Source organism: Pithys albifrons, chromosome 1, assembly GCF_047495875.1.
Source record: "Pithys albifrons albifrons isolate INPA30051 chromosome 1, PitAlb_v1, whole genome shotgun sequence".
In the NCBI taxonomy this organism is placed as follows: Eukaryota; Metazoa; Chordata; class Aves; order Passeriformes; family Thamnophilidae; genus Pithys; species Pithys albifrons.
The window spans coordinates 90,724,658-90,738,986 of record NC_092458.1 but is presented as its reverse complement, the minus strand read 5'-3'; the positions used below and the strand labels follow the sequence as shown (position 1 = coordinate 90,738,986).

Here is a 14,329-nt window from a genome sequence, read left to right as displayed (position 1 = left end):
ACATGATGCCTGTGCAGCAGGGCTGAATTACCAGTGCTGTTGGATCTGAAGGTTTCTTACTTTAATAATCACACTCTGAATACCTGGGGGATTTTAGAGAAGCAGGGAAATGATACACAGACAGAAAAATGCTAAATCTTGGGCAAAACATCAGGTTGCTCTAACTAATAATAACCTTCTGGTAGCAGCTGTTGATAGAGACTAAGAAATGTGTGCTTCCCAGTCCCCTTATGCCCTGGAAGTGTGAATGCTCAGACACTGAAACCTCCCATGCTCTGTCTATGGAGATTAGCACTTCTGTTAAACTCCTGGCAGTTCCTCCCAACAAACTCATTCAAAAGCCCAAGAAAGTCAGGAAATGCCTTAGATTTTGAATCTGGGATGGACATGCTGTGTTTTAGATTGGAAAACCAATATATGAGCAGAATTAGGCAATTTTAAAAAACAATTTCCAACATCACTCAAAGCAGTGAAGGTTCTCCCCTGCCAAATGACAGAAAATAAAACTCACCTTTGTCTAGAGAAGTAGAGACATTCTGAGCCTGGGAAATTTTACCTTCAAGGGCAATGTGTCAGACTGTTATGAATGAGAAAATGAAGTCCATAGTGCCAAGGCTCACTACCAAACTAGCTGGCCCAATAACATGCAGCTCTTGGTTGCATGGTCACTTCTTATTGCCAGTTAAATCAAGATGAGTATCAACAGCCATATTCATTGTAGTTATGGAATTAGGTAGGGGGAGGGAAAAAGCAGCAGCAGGCAGTCAGAAATCCTTTTTTTTATATGAATAAAGTTTTATTGAATTTTATACAATTAGAAAGAACAAAGAAAGAGGAGCAAACAGTCTCATGGAGGGTAGGAACCAGGAGAGCTTTCCCAGTAGAGGAGGGCACCTGCTGAGGGCAGTGTTCCTGTAAATGTCACACAGGGGTTGTTACAAAAGCAGAGAGAATGTGTCTGAGCTTTTCTCTGATTTTTTTTTAGGGTTTCTAAAGCCACTCTTCCCCCATCAGTCCTACCACCCAGCCACTAAATGAGCAGATAGGCAGAAAAGAGGACTGCTCCAGTGAAATGTATGCACACACACAGAGCAACTGCCTGCCTGTCCCACCATGAGGGTTTGCACCCATTCTGGATGGAGTTCTGTAGAGGGGGAAGGAAGGGAAGTTGGATTTTTTTTCTTTTCTTTTTTTTTTTTTTTTAAGCAAAGAAGGCACAAAATCTCAGCCAAGTTTCAAACCTAGTGCTGCTTGGGAGCTCCCAATCTCCCAAAAAGTTAGTGTGTCCATGTGGGAACCCAGCCCTCACCTCTCCCTCTTCTTCCTCAGAGTCTGTGCTTTCATTTGAAAGGTACTGCTCAGGTAGAAGGCCCTGCCCAAGGTTTGTGCACTGCTAGGGAAAGTAAAGCCGTGCTGAGACAAGGAAAGTAGGTATAAGGAAGAATCTGTTGGCTTAAACAGACCCTTTTTCCAATGTGAGAACTATCAAAAGTCACCTGTGACTCCCCACATTGTTTGTCCAAGAGCAGATCTGTGAGGGCTATGGTGCTTTTGGAGGTGATCACTGCATTTGCCTGTGCAAGGGTTGGTGTTATGCAGGAGGGTCAAGACATCCACCCAAACCTGGCCTCTTTGAGCCAATGCTCTCTAGGAGGGGAAATGGAAACCCCAGTCCTCAGCCCTCCAAATGGCATCAGATTCCGTCAGAGGTTTCAACTCTTGGCTTTGATTAAGGCTATTTAGTTGCAATAGAAAAAAGTAGAGGTGCCAGCCACAACCACCTGCCCAACTTCAAGGAGATGGCAGAGCCACTGGCAGATGCCACCAGTACCCAGTCCCAGGATGCTGAGGGAAGAAGGGGAGGCAGAGATAGAGCATGTGGGCCTCCATTAAGCCTCTGGTTTCTCAAGAAAGGTATTTGGAAACTATTCCTGCCAACCTGTCTGTGCACATGGGAGAGCAGAAATGAAAACTCTGATGCCTCTGTGTGAAGACCCCAAGGTCGACATGTGCCCTGCCATGCTCGTTAGCCCTAGATACCCTGATGAGCAAAACTCACCCATCAAAGCTTTGGGGTTTGAAGTCCCTTGCTTTAAAGGAGAGCAGCCCAGGGAAGCAGATGCCTCATGAACCTGCCTGGTGCTTTACTACACCACCCTGCTCATCTCTGCCTCCTGAATAACCCCAGCAACACCCCAAGAAAAGAAAAAAAAGGAGATGCGAGCCCTACAGCAGCAGCAGCAGCAGCAATGCATAGAGTGTCTCCAGGAAAGATGCTCAGATGGCTTCATCCTCCATAGCTGTAAACAGGGCTCTGGTGGCACCCCAACATAGTGCAGGAAAAACACCCAGTCTGAAAAGGAGCTGCATGTATCTGTGTGTGTGTGTGTGTGTCCGTGTGTGTCTGTGTGTATGCTGAGGTGGAAGAAGAACTGCAAAAAGGAAAGACAAATTCTCCTCAATCCACTCTCTCACCCAGCCACCCCCCTGGCCAGGCTGATGGGCTCTGCCTTCATCTCACCCGTCCAGCCAGTCCGTTGTCCCCTCAAATCTGACCCCAGTGCACTGTTCTTCCTCATCTGACAAGCAGAGCCAGGGCCATGGAGAGGAAGTTGGGACTGCTCTGCCTTCCCTGCCGCAATGCAGGTTGTTGTCCTCTTGGAAACAAAATAGCAACAACAACAGAAAAAAATTAATATATATATGTCTCCCCAAACCTACCTGAAAGACCCAAATGGATGAAATGTCCCCAACAAAACCAACAGGAAATAAAAGCAAAAGTTCCCCCCAAGGTCAGTACCAGGTGCATGTCCCAGCTGGGGTCCAGCAGCCAGGGAGCATGTCCCGACCTCCCTGGTCCTCTGGCCTTGGCACATCTGTGGTGTCCATAAGCACAAGGAACTCCAACAGTTGTGGGGAAAGCGGCTTGGACAGGACTGTCCCACCAGCTGGCAGCGGCCTCGAGAGGGGACCATGGGATAGAGAGGTAAGTGTGTGTCCCCCTGCTGCCTCACTGCCTTTCAGGAAGGAGTAGGGTCTCTTCGCCCCACCAGGTATGAGAGGCTTCTTGCTCAGGTCTCAGCTGCTGACACGGTCCTACACAAGGGAGCCAGCCCGGCTCTGGGCGGGCACCATGACAGGAACAGCCCCAATCCGCTCCAGTGTGGCCTGACTGACTGCATAGGAACGGGTGTGCGGCAGCCGTGGCTTCCTGCTGACTGAACCATTGCTCCGGATCACCTCCTGAGGGGATGGCGCCGTACTGGCCGTCACCACCAGTGTCTTAGGGGGAGCCGGGGATGGGTGGCCACCATTGGCATAGACAGGGCGGGCACTCGTGCTCCCTGAGCGGGAGAAGGGGGGCTGGTGAGCATCGTTGCTGTTGCTGAAGCGGGTGAAGGAGTCTGTGGCATGGTTGGCTTTGGGATCATTCCAGTAACGGCTGTTGTAGGTGTTGGAGGAGGTGAGGGTGTCATTCTCTGATGAGGATGCATCAGCATGGAACGTCTTTGCAGCAGAGGAGCATTTGGGCGGTAGGTCGTCCTCCCTGGGAAGGAGAATGTGTGAGAGCACATGGAGGATGCTGTCTTGCTTGCCTAACACCTCCAACACCACCACCACCATGCTGGGCGGAAGGATAGCACCAGTGAGAAACAGCATTGCTCCTTGGCCTGTTCACTCATCCCTGTTTGCAGGACCCACCTCTATCCACATTAATTGCTGCTCCATGTGCCTGTCACTGAGGTAAATGACCCATGATTTTGTTCCCCAGACACATGATCATGTCACAGCCACTGGTACTTTTCAGGCATGCAGTATGACTGTAAAATCAATGAAGCTGTTCTTCAAGGGAGTGACAGGAAGCTACCAGAAGGAAACCCTGTGACTGTAACACCAGAGAATATCACAGCTGTATCTTCAGAGCTTTTCAGCTATCACTGTCTGGTGTTGTGGGTCAGGATTTCAACCATGTCACTCTCCTATGGAGCTAACAACATCAAGTCCTCTCCCTCTTGCTGGCAGAGGGTTTAGAATTAGATGATTTTTAAGGTCCCTTCCAACACAAAACATTCTGTGATTCTATGAAGCCAAAGCTCTCATTAAAGGCAATACTGGAAACAAAATCTGTTGTTATCGTTCTTTATTTTCTCCCTGAATTATCTGGACATATATGGACATTTTCTCCTGACCCAAGGGAACATGCCCAGAATTAGCAAGAGTGAGATTTCAAATTCCCGTCCTGTCAGACGCAGCTTTTGCTGCATGATCAGAGGTCTTTCACCACCAGATTTCCCTGACCCTTACCTTATCTCATTGGGAATTTCCTCCTCTTCTTCTTCTTTGTGTTTATTTTTCCAGTAGAACAGTGCCACGGCCACTAACACAACACAAACAACGAGCACAACGGCACCTGTGGCCACCACTCCTGCAATCAGGCCGATACTCCGTGGGTGGGCTGTGGAGATGATTGAACAGAGCATGGAGAAGGAATCAGGGAGGGGCTGTGGCCATCTATGAATATTTGAAGCTATTGTGGCTTGGGAGGGGAAAAGGCAAGGTTCCCATTCCAGGGCACAATTATCTTCTGATAGAGAGGCACGTGGTGGCTCACAGCAAACATGGTTACACGCTTTACTGTCACAAGACAAAAGCTGGTAGCCAAGCCTCCCCTGGCACAATACTTACGTGCAATGACTTGCAGGTCCAGAAGGCAAGTGCTGGTTCCAATGGCATTTGAAGCCACACATTGGTAAAGACCTGAGGACATAGTGCTGATATTTCGCAGAGTGACAGTGCCCTGGACTTGGTCTAGTCAGAGAGAAAAGAAGGATTTAAATCCCTCCCCCCTTGAGGAAAACCATGAAAAGGCAAAGCCAGCAAATAGAGAATTTTGGTGTGAGACTCTTAAGAGAGAAATAAATTAGGAAATAACTTTGAGATGGAAGCATTGTGCGTGCAGAGACACACACAGAGACAAGATTAGGTCTTAAGGAGCTTACACTAGATGTTTCTTTTTCTTTTTGTAGATGAATTTCTGAGTGTGAAACTTGGGACTCTCAGTATTGTGTAAGAATAGGGAAGAAGGAGATGTGAAATATACATATATATATATACACCCAGATCTACCTCCTTAATCCAGTCTTGCTCTGCAGAACCCCTGCTCTCCCATCCCTAGTTTCCCCACCTGCTGCTCTGCTAATTTTTCTAATTCCTGAATTACATAAAATTGAAAGCTTGCAAGTTCTTGAAATACAGCAAAATCAAGGGCAAAAGTACAGCTATCACTTTACCAGGATACCTAGGCTAAGAAATTTTATGGGTGGGACTTGAGGCTGGGAAATACTAGTTTGATCAGAGCCTTGCTTTTACACACACCTGAAAAGCAGCTCTAGCAGTAATTTATTGGAGAAGAGTGACCTCAGTGTAAGAAGCTGGTAGTATTTTCCTGGGATGATTCTCCCTCTCTATTTGCACTCTATGAATCTTTCAGTTGTTTTAAAATGCAGGTGGGTTGGCAGCTGAAATCTCCAACCACATCCCAACATCTAGCAACCACTTTCTCTCTCTCCCATTCAACCCAGTCTTTGTTCTTCAATGGGGAACATGTTTCTGTACAAAAACCCCCCTATGATTGTTTAAATGGCGTTTGAAGGTTACCTAGTCCACCATGGGCTTTAGGAATCTTCATTCCATTAAAAAGACCGTGCAAATGATGGCACACACTCAATGAGCCATGCCACCTCTGTCAGCAAAGACAAAGGAAAGCCCAGGGCTGTCACCTGGGAAACAAGAGGATAATCAACAGAATGAGCACCTTGTGTGGCAGTTGGGGGCAACTTGGGAACATTGTCCAGTTTCTCCCAGAGGTATGTTGGCCGGGGAATGCCTTCTTCTGAGCTGCAGGTCAGTGTGATATCGCTGCCCACGTCCAGGGACCCCTGGATTCTGCAAAGTGGGGCAGAAGGAGGAACTGCGAGAGAAGAGGGGAAGGTGATAGCGTATCAGGAAATGAGACCAAACAGTGGAGTGCAGGCTTGCTCTGGACACATGCTGCTGGGGAAAGCAAGGACACTGGCATGAGCTGACAAGGGACAAGACTGAGGCAGCAGACAAGAATTCATTAAGGTTTGGGGGGTGACAATTCATACAAAGATTCCTGATCCACCAGCCCATCAAGGTTACAGACCGCTGACTTTCATAGGACCCAGCTTTCTTAGGTCTCTCCCTTGAGAAAAAGGTGAACATTCAGTCTCTGAGACAACAAGGATGATGAGAGCTCACAGAGCTTTAGACAAAATTTACTGTGGTTGGGTTTTGCCTTCATGTCCCTAAAAAGGCACACACTTTGGGATACTTAAAATCAAAGGAAGCATCCAGAATTAACTGCTTTCATGGAAAGGAAGCAAAGATCTAAAGTAATCCTCTTCTCCTGTTGCTATGCACAAAACTCTTACAGTCCCCTCAGCTACCCTCGTTCATTAGTCATGCTCCTTTGCAACTCCATATTACAATACCACCACAAAAACTTTCTCTCCACTATATTTTAAAACTTTATTATATGCTGCCTTCATATTAAGTCTATCTGCCCTACAAAGTCCCAAAGTACCCACAAGGCAGCCTGTTCCTCAATACAGTGTGGGCTCCAATGCATACACTACCATATTGCTCTCCTATGATGGACTATCATGCACAGAGGATCCCCTTGTTCCTGTTCCTCCCCTCTCCCCCATAATACCAATAAACACACCCAGGACAGTAAGTCCAATGACTCCAATATTCCTGACGCCTCGGTCGGGAAGATTGTTGACCAAACACTGGTATGTGCCAGTATCCGATAGCTGAGTGTTGTTGATGAAGATGGAGGCACTGGTGGTTGGCATTGTCACAGCAAACCCCACTCGCCCATAGAACTGAGGTGCACCACCAAAGATCTGACCCCCTTGGTAGAGAATAACCTGGAAAAGAAAGGAAGGCTCAAACAACACTCTGTAGGAGCTGAGCAAGGAGGAAGAACAGTGTTTTCTCCAAAACAGGAACACACTCTGTAGCCCATTTTATGTCAATAAAAATGTTTGCAAAGGTAACAACAGACCAGAAAGATACTCAAATCTTCTGATATATCTGGATTGGTAATACCAGCCTACTTCATATAATATAGTCACTACCCATCTGGTCAGGATTAATGTGCAGAAACAGAGACTCTGCAGGTCAGTGAGTACTTTGCTGAAAAGCATCTGCACAGTGAACAGTATCATTTTGAGCCTCAGTCAGTAAGATCCTGCCATGATTTGACATTGCTTACTGAAGATCTTTGGGATGAACTGAATGACAGGCATCGCAACCTTTGAACCTGCACAGCCTCTACAAGTCAGACTGTACTCAGACCAAATCCCTGAGGAGCAAGTACTCTTCAATGCAGGTTCTCGCACTGAATACAAAATGTAATGAGGGCAGTGTGACTCAAGACAGATGTATTTCAAAGCATTTGCATTCTTCTGTTGTCAGAGTATGTAGGCAAAAAACAGGCCAGCAGATCTCAGGTTATGATTCTTGTGCCCACCATGATATACTCTCATTGCTGATGTTCATAAGAATGGACTTGCATAAGCAACAGAGTGAAAAAAATAAGAAGGGAAGTAAAGGGATGATGAGTCTAGGAGAGGTTATGTGTTATGGGACATTCTACACAGATTTCATAGGATTAAGCTGCAGCTGTTCTCAGCCCCTCCAAAAATCTGCATAACATCTCCTGTGCCATTTTGAAGACACAAAGTAGGAGTCCAGGGCAGAAATACAGTATCACATGCACCTGTCCCAGTTGCACAGCCAGCCAAGGCAGCCAAGGACACAATGTGCATCTGTTAACAAAGCATTGAAGAAATCAGATTCATGTTAAGATCCACAGGGCATGTTCAGCAATGAAGGGATAATGAAGTTCTGGGACAACCAGAGACACGGCATTGTAAAGGGTCTACATCAAGAAAAGGGTAGGGAACAGGAAAGCCCCAAAGAAACACATGCTTCAGTAAGTAAGGACCTACCTGTTGAGGTTGGTTGGCATTAGAAAGGGGAATGACCATCCAGATGACATTAAGGTTAGTGAGAGCAGCGTTAGTGGTGAAGGTGCAGGGCAATACTGCTGTCTGGCCTCGGGCAACCTGGATACTCCCTGAACTGACTGACACCTCCAGAGGACACACCAGACCTGGAAAGAAAAAGACACACAGTTCAAAGCACTGCAGGTGGCCCCATACACTTGTAGGTCATGATATCAGCATTCTGTTCATACACAACTGTACCTTACCGCCTACTTTAGACTAAGAATATTTACATTCCTTTCTCACAGATCAGGCTGCTCTCATGCAGACTTTTTTCACAGGCAAATGCAGATAAGTGACCCTTTTAAGGGACAGCACTCTAGTTTCAAAGTATCTGAAAACAACTCGGTTTGTTTTGGCGACAGGGAAAGAGCCAGAAGAGCAGCCAAGCTGTGTCTAAGAGATAATGAAATATATTTTCAAACCCATCAGCATCAGTGAAACACAAAAGGAAACTGCAATCTTCACCAAGGGGTAAGAAGAAACACAGTTCTGCCCCCAGTTCTATGCCTCCTGAAGTCCAGCAAGACCAGAAACATTTTATATTATTTTCAATGTAAAGGGTTAAAAGCCAAAATACTTTTCAGTCCAGGCATTTCTATTTAGCTGGTGAAAAATGACTACTGATCATGGAGGTTCTCATCAAATCCCATTTATTTTCCAACATTTCCACCATTCTTGGCTTTCCACAAAATCTGGACAGAGCTCAAAACCTGACAAAACCCAGCTTCCCAGTACAACAGCTCAAGGCTGCAGTTTTAAGACTGCAAGATACAGAAGGAAGTATCTCTGTTCCTACCACCAAAATCTTCTCAAATGAAACTAACCAAGGAGTTTCCACCACCATTTTGGGTAGCACTAAAATTCTTTAAACCATTTTTCCCCACAAAATCAAAATGTTGACTACAAAAATGATGTCTCTATCTGACAGGTCACCATCTTCTTGTTCAAAGCATGTGAGAGGTTACCAGAGGAGATGGCAAGGGGTTTTCAAGCTCTGAGGCAATAACAGAGTACTGCTATCACCCAGGTGCAGTCTGTGGACCACCCTATTCTTGCTGACTCCAGGAAGGACTGCCAGCAAAGTTTCTATTTTCTGCAAAGAGACACTAGTTTGCTGAAGGTGAAATGCTTCATGAGAATAGTGTTCTGTCTGAACTAGAAAGAAATCAAGCAGGCTAATGTCTGAAAAAAAGGTGAGTGGTGTCCCACATGCTTGTCTGCTGAGATCCTTCCCACACTCCCTAATAAAGAGATGGGGTGCTGAGACTGAAAGTACTGACCTTCAGATGCTACAAATACAAATCTAGCACCTGAACAGCTTATAATGTATTCCAGGGTTTAAACTGACTGCTCTGGAGCTGCAATACCCCAGGACTTTGCAAATACTCCACCACCTCCTCTGAACTCCTATTCATTCTTCCATATCTATCACCTCCAAAGCCCCGGGTAGTTCAGGAAGGCTGAAAAAGGCTTCAGAACAGAGACAGAAAAAATTTCACTGAAATCTCTCCAAGTAAAGTTCACAAGTTATTTACTTTGTGGAAAAAAACCCAACTAAATCTGACTTTCCTCACAGTCTTGGGACATATTTAACAATATGGAACATTCTGAAAATTCCTAAGGAAACAGTTCATCGCCAGTACCAACATCTCAGAATTAGGTGACTGGATGAGGAACTGTTGGTGAAAGCTTAATCCATGAATCTCCTGAGCAAGGCTCTCAGCAACAAGTGGAAGTAAATAACTTGAAGAGCCAGTAATAAGCATCCCCTTTACTACAAAGCACCTACTTTGCAGTTGCATCTGTGGGCAACATTCTGGGAATTAATTTGGTCTCCTCATTTTCTTATGGCTGGCCAGGCAGTGGCAGTAGCCGAAAGCCCAGAAGGGATCCATGCCAACTTTGTAGATGTGTCTTATTGAATATGACCTTGACAAGGAATTGTCTTTGGCAGACCTGAATTTGAAGGATGTACAGTCATGACTACACCATCCATGTGCTAAACAGTGTGTAGGGATTCACAACATTTTGAACAATTATTGGATTCACCTCTCTCTCCAACATGATGCAGCAAGTTCTTCTGCCATAGATTTAATGAGATGCTCTTCACGAGAGGAAAACAAACTACTCATCTGATTTGGAACAGCAATATGTGTTCTTCAGCCCCATCCCTTATCCCTTCCACTTTCCCCTCCAAGAAAAACCCACACATTCAAATTCTTGTCATTCAGAGAAAGTAATACTCAAATCAGAATATTCACTAGGGAGAAATTTACTGGAAAAGTTAGACTTCACAGTTTGATTTGCAGGGTTAGTTACATCAATCACTCAATCATCTAGATGATGAGATTTTCATACCTAATCATCCTCTTGCTACTCCTAATATTTATTATTAGTTGATTGTAAACATCCTGCAGAATAATAAAAACACTAAAATAGAACATGCATCATTTATTCTCTGTAAAAATAATTTTCAATATGTTTGAGAACTTCCCAGTCTACTTATGAAAAATTAAATTTAAAAAAAAAAAGAAAGGAAAACACATATTCCCTTGGCTCTGCCAGTCTCCCACTCTCATCCTGCAATACCCTATAGCCCCAAAATCTCCTCCTCCTTTCCAGACACCACAGCATCCCTTTTAGTTTTAATGCAATGTAGCAAGGAAGCATTAAGGAAGAGCTGAGGTCTCTGTTCATTTCTCTTGCTAAAGGGAACTGCTTTGAACCTGGCTTGCAAGATGATCACACCCCCCCCCCCACACACACACACACACACACCGTGCTGTCCTGCCTCTGTCTTGTTAAACCACCAGGCAAGCCAGCTCCTCACACTTACCTTTGCCTCATGCATCCCAAGGCCTGTCAGCTGCTCTTTGGTTTGGGATGTATAGAAGGCAGGCAGCACTTAGAGACAAGGACTCATTTTGTTAAGCTAAGTGGCACCTGCAAGGCTACAGCTGGGAAAAATACGCACAACCACTTCTGACAAGCTTAGACAAGGTGACGGGAGAGTCAAGAGACCAAATGTAGACAAAGTCTTCTTCCACCAGCATAAACAGGGAGGTAGGTTGGTGCATTAACCACACTGGATGCGGGGGGTACAGTGCTGCAACATGACTCCTCTCCCAGGGAGACAACTGAATCCGTGAAGATCAAATCCTCTTCAGAACCTACAGCATCTCAAATGTAACACCTTTACTCGTGCACTTGTCCATCTATCCACTAGGTATCTATGTGACTGCATCCTTCCACACCAATACTCATGGCCCAAAACACAGACGGATGCACACAAAGTCATATACATTTATAGACCTGTATGCCTGGGGAGACACCTAGTAGAAGACCTCAATCAAATGATACATGTTTAAACATTTCAAAATTAGGAGTTGCAAGAATGTGGTTTTGCATTAATGCAAGAGGAGTGAAGCAGGGCAGAGAAGGAGGAAGATATTTCAAATTTAGCATATCTATTGGGATAAGGATTTTTCAATGCAGCCTAAGGAATGAGGACTTGAATTCCCTTGAGTAGATATAAATGCAAATATAGATATATGCACACATTCGGCCCAGTCTACTGAGTCAGATTACACATAAGAGGTCAGAAAAAATCAAGCAATGAATGTTGTAAAGGGTTTCCTTTTGCAACGTTATGCAATCCAGATATTTTTTAAGCATTCAGAAGTTTAATGACTTCTGAGAGACAAGGAATCGATCACCACCAAATCGTCTCTCAGCATTGGATTACAATGGCCATTACACCCTCTCTTGTATATGCAGTCTCCTTCTTAGTTAGTAATTAAGCATCCCTGTAAGCATCATGCCTGGAGGAAGAGCAGAGTACACCACTGTCAGCAGAAAGAGGAATGGGCCCATCCTGTAGGTAGGACACTTTGATCTTAGCTTGATTCAGCAAATGGTTTTCTCCTTTGATCCTGAGGCAGCAAGCTCCCATCACTAATTAGAATGGATGCTCCATTTTTCTGTCCCCTATCAGAGAACCAGTCAGCAGAACAATGTTTTGGCTACAGAGGCTCTTTCAGAAGCTCTTCATATTCCCAGAATTGAGTAATTATTTGGGCAACAGGTCACTCTGATTTCATTTTTGATGGTTCACTTCTGCTTTTCTTTTTTCACACTCAGCTCCCTCCCCTACATCCATGAAGGGGTCCCTGTAGATAATGCATACAGCATGACACAAGCACGTAGGACACAGTCACACAACAAGCATGCTGGGTTTAAGAAGTCAGATGCTGCCACATGTTTGTTAGCTGTCCTACAAGGGTTGCAAGCCTCAGAATCTTCAGAATATACCAGATACAGTAAAGCTAAAAGACATGGGCACATCTTAGTACTTTGACTCATTCTAAGTTGGCTGAAAATAGTCCCAGCTCCCACTCAGTGCCACATCTGTCTGACAGAGATCACCAGCAAGACCAGTAAATTACCTTGGCTGGCAGCCCCATGAGTGAAATGAGGACTTCCATTGCCATCCCTTCACATCACTAGGCCAGACTCTAACATGAACAGCCGATGTACAATCACCAGTCTGTATCACCATGATGTTAGAGGGTCACAGATCACAAGGTCCACAAGGCTGAGACTGTGCCTTCAGGAATCACTGTGGCTACTTTACCCTGTTGAACATGTGCTAAGGGCAAATCCTCCTCTACTGTTGGATCACACCAAGCACCTAGTTTTCAGAGGCAACCATGCTCAGCAAGCTATCTGAGAATCACTGGCTGAGTTGCTGTGTAGTGCACAGAGATTGTCTTAATCCACTGTATTTATCTTCAAAGTGTTCATCTCCCAGGACCTCAGAAAAAACAGAAGGTGTTTTGGAGGATCATTCATATCATGAAAGTCAAGTTCCTGCCTTGCCTCATCTTCTGGAGGACACTCTCTACTTTGCAAGTACCTGCAAGGATTGTTGGTAAGTCAGCAGCTTTTGGCACCTGACAGCAGCAAACTCCTTACACTGAAAGGCAGAGTCCAGGGCACGGGTTCATTCTGCAGTGCTGGCAAGCCAGGGAAGCAAATGTCCAGAGGAACAAGGCAGGAAGAAGGTGTGAAAGGGATGAAAAAACCCATCAGCTATGTTCATTCTGCCTCTCCAGACCTCAAGGGGAAATATGCAGAAATGTGTGTGGATGTGGGAAAAATGAGAATAAAGCTTTAAGCTCTATCAGTTTGCATCTGAAACCCAGGGAATGACTGGAATGGCTCTCCCCCATCCCAGTGCAATTAGCAATCCTGTTGCCACATGCTGGGGAAGATACCTTTGGCAGTATGACATTTTAGGTCCCTCATTAGAGAGGCAAAGATGAGGTTACACAAAGTTTCAAGAAAAGGGTAGAAACACAATGTTCCATCTGGCAACCGCGGGCAATAGAAGAAGAAGCTGCAGAGCAGTCTTTTTTCCTGAGATGAAAAGAAAACACAAGTAGCTGTGCCTTTGGCCTGCCTCACATCTTTGAGTCTGGGACCAAAGATACCTCCTGTGTTAAAGAAGAGGAGTATGCCCCCCACAAATGAGTTGAGGGACATTGCCAACTCAACACACTGAGCAGCAGCAAAACCTCCAGCCCAGAAAGGAGAGGTGCACAGCTGGAGAAAACAGTAAGAGATGCAGGCAGTACTACTGTCACAGGACCTGCTTGTGCAGCAACTATTCCAAAGACCACAAAGAGCCTGGCTTGCAGTTGCAAGCACTGATAACATTGAAGTTACCCAGCATGATATGACAGCATCCAAGCTGGCTGCTCAACAAGCTGCTTGAATACTGGTCTTACCCATTCTCACCAGGGACTGAGCATACTTCTTCAGTCCAGATGTGCTACACTTCCCAGTTCAATGCAGTGTTTACTCAGTCTAGTATTTGGAGGCAGCTTGCAGTAGACTCTACCCTGCTTGTGGTACAGGCATCACCAAGCACTCCAATGAAGCACAGATCTGAGTTTATGCCCAGCTAGGCTGATTTTTTTCCAGTTCACTAAGGGAATTCTACCATGGAAAAACTGCCAGCATCCAAAGTCATTCTGCAGGGCAGGTACCTGGGACAGAGGCACACTATCATAACAGACTGCATCCTGGGGACAATGTAACATACCACTAAATTTCCTGGAAAGGATGCTTGATTGAAACCTCCTTAGAACAATTGTAATGGAAGCCATGAGGATAGGAAGAAAGGGCTGCAGCACACTATAGTCTATAGTCCTCCTGCCACATCA

The 14,329-nt window shown here is 45.3% G+C and overlaps 1 protein-coding gene across 2 annotated transcripts in view; it reads right to left on the bottom strand.

Moving 5' to 3' along the window:
• Positions 1 to 770: 770 nt before the first annotated feature.
• The window catches only part of IGSF11 (immunoglobulin superfamily member 11), a 103,919-nt gene continuing 90,360 nt past the window's right edge, over positions 771 to 14,329 (bottom strand). For both annotated transcript variants that reach the window (XM_071560474.1, XM_071560479.1), the window contains exons 2-7: positions 8,043 to 8,206; positions 6,749 to 6,956; positions 5,816 to 5,971; positions 4,687 to 4,809; positions 4,306 to 4,456; positions 771 to 3,547 (exon numbers count right to left, since the gene is read on the bottom strand). In XM_071560474.1, coding sequence (XP_071416575.1) covers positions 3,097 to 3,547; positions 4,306 to 4,456; positions 4,687 to 4,809; positions 5,816 to 5,971; positions 6,749 to 6,956; positions 8,043 to 8,206 — 1,253 coding nt within the window. In that variant the 3' untranslated portion in view covers positions 771 to 3,096. The remainder of the gene's footprint in view (positions 3,548 to 4,305; positions 4,457 to 4,686; positions 4,810 to 5,815; positions 5,972 to 6,748; positions 6,957 to 8,042; positions 8,207 to 14,329) is intronic.